Genomic DNA, 6,143 nt, shown 5'->3' on the forward strand with positions numbered 1-6,143 from the left:
TAAAATGGAGTTACAAATGTTCACAAAAATAATGGAGTTACAAATAAAAAAAAAATGTTGTATGGAAAAAAGTTAGTGTATAAATTAAAGACTTAAATAAAAAGCTGAAAGCATTGTTTTTGCCCAAATTATTAACTTTAATGAACAATTGAGAGCGCTGGAGGGTTCACTTGAGCTGTTAATTCTTCTTCAAATAAAAAATTCTAAAGATGTGAGATTAATCATCTCATTTTGAAGTTAAAGTAATTCACAAACCCTTAAGGCTTACAGTTGCTAATAATAGACCACCTACCATACTCAAACCATTTATTTTTCAAGTTATTGGATCTTATCTGATTTAAGCCTCATACTTTTGCGGCTTTGCTATCTCAGTCACATATAACGTCTGCATTGCTATTTTTGCTGCATGCAATTGTAGTAAACCTCCCCCTTCCACATGGATTATATTTAAATAAAAGAAAAAAAAACAGAGGATCATGATTTACTGATATGGACCCTTATCTATTTCTTCATTCATCCTATCTTTTATTTGTTGTTAATATCAATTAAACCCTATACGATTCTGCAACAGATACCTACGATGCTGGACTTATTTGAAAACTCTTGCGCCCCGCATGCGGACACACATTTTAATGTTCTGGATTACATGAAGACGTTTGTAAGCTTGGATGTGATGATACTACAAAGTTAGCCTCGACGAGTAGATGCTGAAACTCTGTTCCCCTCCCCCCCTCCCCCCCCCCCCCCCCCCCCTCGATACATATATCTTGACACTGTGCAGGGAGAAAATGAATTTATATTCATACAATTTAAATATAAGCAGGGAGAAAGAAATAGTATTGGAACTTCAAAAGATTTTATATTCATACAATAAAAATATACAACAACCCACATAAACAAGAGAGATGAATATGAGATAAGATTAGTGATGCGGTGAAGAGGGATTGAGAGAGAAAAGGAAAATATTGTATAAATTGTTGTATAGTTTTGTTGTATGAACGTGGTATCTCCTTCAAATATATTGCTAGTTTAGTTCAGGTATGCTTTCTAACGCTGGTTTCCACACTTGAGAGACATCATCACTTGTTTGAGACAAATCTTTACCCTCAATTCTCTTTTCATCATGAACTAGAGACAACATCTTGTTAACTGAAAACCCTCCATTTTGCAGCATATCTTGCAGCTCTTGCTTACTAATAACCACCTTAATCCTAACCAAGCTACTTTGCTGTACATCTTGGACTTCTGGTTCCGCAAATCTCACCTTCTTGCATGCTTTTGGTGATGGTGGTGGCAAAGGTACTAGATAGTATAACTGTCCTCTGAGCAATTTTGTGTTTGGCTCAAGATGTTGTAGAACTGGTAGTGACTCAGATACTGCATGGCCAGCAAACTCTATCAAAACCTGTTTCACTTCGATGGGTGTTTTGTATTCAAGAATTTTCCCATCGGTTTTCATGATCCTCACAACATTCTCTTGCAGCACCAAGCAATTCCCCATGTTTTTTTCAGTTGTTGGTTGCTTTGTAAGCTAGATGCTAATTTATTTAGTACAACGCACTTGGTTTTGTGAACGCAAGAAAAGGAGCTACGAACCGTGCAATATTTAAATCAAGTGGTTGTGGAAAATACCCTTGTGTTGTTTCAAATATTGCGAAAATACCTGTTCTTTTTGTTGTTTTTGGTCTTTGTTGATGTTGGGATTGTGTTCATGTCCTTAGGCTGTTGTAGAGTGAGTGGGTTATGACCAGACGACCAGGGCCCAGTGCACTTGAGCATGTTGGATGGTGTGGGGCCCTCAAAAGCTCAAGTGGTTGACCACTTGTGCACTAAGGATTTAGTTGTGTTGACTAAAGCCTGTGCCACACTGACTAATCTGCTCCTCTACTGTTACATCAAAACATGCTCATATATGGTCGGCAATAGTGTTGAAAACATGTTGCAAAATTTCCCCTCCTCTGTTTTGTACCACAGGAATTATGGGCATGTTGTTTGCTAAAGAGATATGCATATATAGACAACAAAATGAAAAGAGTAACGTAGTTGCTTATGTCACAACCAGCAAACATGTAATTTTGTACCAGGGATTATTATCATCGCATGTACACTGCATGTGTAGCTACTTTCTCATGTTGCACTTGTTAAAGCTATATGTTTTTCAAAAAAGTACGTAATTAATATTCTTTTTTTTTTTTGGACAGTCGGGTATTCAGAAGTCATGTTAAGCCTTGATTAATCCAAGTTTTCTTAAGAGTGTTTTGAAAAAAAATTATAAGTTGGTTTTAACTTGTTTTGATTTATTTATCAAAATAAATTTTTTCAGTTCATGTTAATAAGTTTATGATCAAATTTAAGGTACAATTCTTTATGCAATAAGAACTTAATAAGTTATTGTCTTTTCAGTTGATAACAGAGAAAAAATAGGAGATAACAGAGAACTTAATTAAGTTGTTGTCCAAATGCACTTTAAGTCTAATCAAGTGAATCTGTTGAAAGAGATGAAGCTTTTCTAGTACTTGATCTTTCATTTACAAGACTCCAATTTAAAACTTTATTTTAAAAAAATCAAGTTTTTTACGTATTAAAACAATAGGAAGAGACAAGCACAATTAATAATCTTATATTTTCTGATAAGTTCGATTAATTTTAATTGATCAAATTATTAAAGTTAAGAACTAATGCGAGGTTAATACTGCCACATTGTACGCAATTAATTTATAGCTTTAGATATTTGAATTCAAAAACTGATAAATGTTATGATTATGTGTCCTAACTCTTAACCTAATCTATCCTCATTTCATAGAAGAAATTAAAGACAAGACGATACCCTCTCTTTAGCTTTCTTTTTGTGATAATGGTGTTGAGCTCAAATGCGGAATAACTTGGACGTGTAAATTAAAATTCTGGCGTAAACTGGCGAGCAATAATTCAGACCTAATAAATAGATCTAGCAGCGCAGCGGTGTAACTTGTAAAGTGTGCACTGAAATACTTCCCAGGAAAGAGAGGTGGATCACAACGAATCACTTAAATACCAGGTCTTTCCTTAGCCAGAATCTTTCCAGTTACAACACTAATACAAATACACACTTCTCCAGCAATCCAACAATCAGCCACGGAAGGATAACAAAAATAATTCTTTTCTGATGTGGAAGATCAGACTAAACTGCAACCACAGAGCATACTAAGAATTATTTTTAACTGAATAAAATAAGCAGATAAAGAACACCACTATTTAATGTGGAAAAACCTCCAATGTGGAGGAAAAACCACGGGACAAACTCCGAAAAATATTCCACTATATCTCAGGATATTTACAATATCCTTTCAACACTCTATCACACAAGAGGTGTAAAATATAGTGTACACAGTGAGACCCACTCCTATTCAAATATTACAAATTTTGTAATACCAAGAAGAAATAGAGATGATACCCACCCCAGTGTATTTTTCTCACACTCTTAGGATTTACTCAACACTCTATTTTTTTTTCTCTCACAAACACTCACAATGCTTGATGAAATCTTGTGTGTGTTGCTGCTTGTGCTTCCTTCAATTTCATTTCACGGCTATTTATAGCCAAATAAAGTTACTATTCATTTAATAAAATATTATTAATTGTTTATGAAGTCAAAAAAGGGGGCACCGAAATTGAAAATGTGCTGGACCTCACAATTCTCCCCCTCCAGCACAAAGGTGCACTCTTGGAATCTTCACATGCGATCTATGCCAATCAGCTTGGCACACTGTTGATGTTTTTCTCGTGCAACAACTTTCGTCATCATATCAGCAGGATTTTTATCCGTATGAATCTTATCTAGCTTGAATTCTTGTTCTTCCACTGCCTGACGCAGCCAATGATATCTGATATCAATGTGCTTCATACGAGAGTGATACATCGCATTCTTACTTAAATCCAATGCGCTTTGGCTATCACAATGGATAACGTACCTTTTCTGCTCAATTCCCAGTTGTTGAAGAAACCTCTTCAACCAAAGCATTTCCTTTCCTGCTTCAGTCATGGCAACATACTCAGCTTCAGTAGTTGACAAGGCCACACATTTCTGCAATTTGGATTGCCAAGATATAGCTCCCCCTGCAAAGGTAAACACAAGTCCTGAAGTAGATTTTCTACTATCCAGGTCACCTGCCATATCTGCATCTGTGTATCCTTCAAGAACTGGGTTAGGTATTCCAAAGCTCAAGCACATATTAGAACTACCTTTCAGATATCTCAAGATCCACTTCACTGCTTCCCAATGCTCTTTTCCAGGATTGGAAAGATACCTGCTAACAACTCCGACCGCATGAGCTATATCCGGCCTCGTACAAACCATGGCATACATCAAACTCCCGACTGCTGAGGAGTATGGAATACCCACCATAGCTTCTTTTTCTTCTTGACTTGTGGGACAACTTCTTTTGCTGAGTTTGAAGTGATTTGCCAACGGTGTACTAACTGGTTTAGCCGTCTTCATGTTGAATCTGTCCAGAATCCGATTCACATACCGTTCCTGCGATAACCACAACCTTCTGGATTTTCGGTCTCGCATGATCTGCATGCCCAAAATTTGTTTTGCAGGGCCCAGATCTTTCATATCAAAAAACTTTGACAATTCTTTCTTCAAATCACCAATCAGCTTCACATCCTGTCCCACTATCAACATATCATCTACATACAACAGAAGGATAATGAATTTATCACCTGGACATGTCTTGACAAATACACAATGATCTGCATCAGTCTTGGCATATCCATGACTCGTCATGAACGAGTCAAATTTCTTATACCACTGTCTTGGAGCCTGTTTCAATCCATACAAGCTCTTCTTCAATCTGCAAACCATGTGTTTCTTTCCAGTTTCCTCAAAACCTTCTGGTTGCTCCATGTAGATTTCTTCATCAAGGTCTCCATGAAGAAACGCAGTCTTCACATCTAGTTGTTCAAGCTCCAGATCCAAGCTAGCCACCAATCCGAGTATAACTCGAATAGAGCTCATCTTCACAACTGGAGAGAAAATTTCATCAAAATCTATTCCTCGCTTTTGTCCAAAACCTTTTACAACTAAGCGAGCCTTGTACTTCAACAGCTTGTCACCATCTTTCTTAAGCTTGAACACCCACTTATTTTTCAAGGCTTTTCTGCCTTTAGGGAGCTTGACCAACTCATAAGTATCATTCTTCACCAGAGAATCCATTTCTTCTTGCATGGCTTTCATCCACTGGGATTTATCCTTATGAGTCTGAACTTCTTCAAAGTTTTCTGGCTCCCCCTCTTCAGTGATGGTAATATACGTCGAACTAGGGTACTTTGTAGATGGCTGGTGTGGTCTTCTTGATTTTCGAGGCTGAGGTGGAGCTTCTGGGTTTTCTTGCTCAACACCTTCATCATCACCATCTTCTATTGCTGGCTCATTATCAACCCTAAGTTCTTCATCACACTCTCCCCCTACTGTGGCATTTTTAGGAGGAACAACTGGTGTAAGATCAACCTTACCACCTGGTTCTCTGATTTTTGGTGAAGCAGAATCCGACATAGTTTCTTGCTCATGGAACACTACATCTCTGCTTCTAATAACTTTCCTATTTTCTGGATCCCATAACCTGTAGCCAAATTCCTCATCTCCATAGCCCAGAAATATGCAAGGAATGGCTCTATCATCAAGTTTTTGTCTCTGTTCCTTATTCACATGAGCAAAAGCTTTGCATCCAAACACTTTCAAATGAGAGTATTTAACATCATGTCCGGACCATACTCTCTCAGGGATATCAAAGCCCAAAGGAACAGATGGAGATCGATTAATCAGGTAGCTTGCCGTTAGAACAGCTTCACCCCAGAATGGCTTAGGCAGTTTTGCCATTCTTAACATGCATCTTACTTTCTCCATAATGGTTCTGTTGATTCGTTCGGCCACACCATTATGTTGTGGGGTTCCAGGTACCGTCTTCTCATGCCTGATGCCATGCTCAGCACAATAATTCTTGAATTCATGGGAAGTATATTCACCCCCATTATCCGTGCGAAGACACTTCAAAGGTTTACCAGCCTGTCTCTCTACCATTGCATGAAACCTTTTAAAGCATTGAAAAACTTGGTCCTTCGTTCTTAAGAAGTACACCCACAATTTTCGTGAAGCATCATCG

At 37.6% G+C, this 6,143-nt stretch overlaps 1 protein-coding gene across 1 annotated transcript; it reads right to left on the reverse strand.

Annotated features, from left to right (window-relative positions):
- Window positions 1-826: 826 nt before the first annotated feature.
- LOC113863567 lies at window positions 827-1,570 on the reverse strand. The gene has a single exon (XM_027497198.1). It carries the CDS (start codon window positions 1,499-1,501, stop codon window positions 1,025-1,027), a length of 477 nt encoding a protein of 158 aa, XP_027352999.1. The 5' UTR covers window positions 1,502-1,570; the 3' UTR covers window positions 827-1,024.
- Window positions 1,571-6,143: the final 4,573 nt, after the last annotated feature.

This window comes from Abrus precatorius, unplaced genomic scaffold (genome assembly GCF_003935025.1).
Source record: "Abrus precatorius isolate BTA unplaced genomic scaffold, Abrus_2018 Scaffold3, whole genome shotgun sequence".
In the NCBI taxonomy this organism is placed as follows: Eukaryota; Viridiplantae; Streptophyta; class Magnoliopsida; order Fabales; family Fabaceae; genus Abrus; species Abrus precatorius.

Coding starts and splice junctions, on each gene's coding strand:
- LOC113863567 (XM_027497198.1), bottom strand. CDS start 1,501: ATGGGGAATTGCTTGGTGCTGCAAGAGAATGTTGTGAGGATCATGAAA.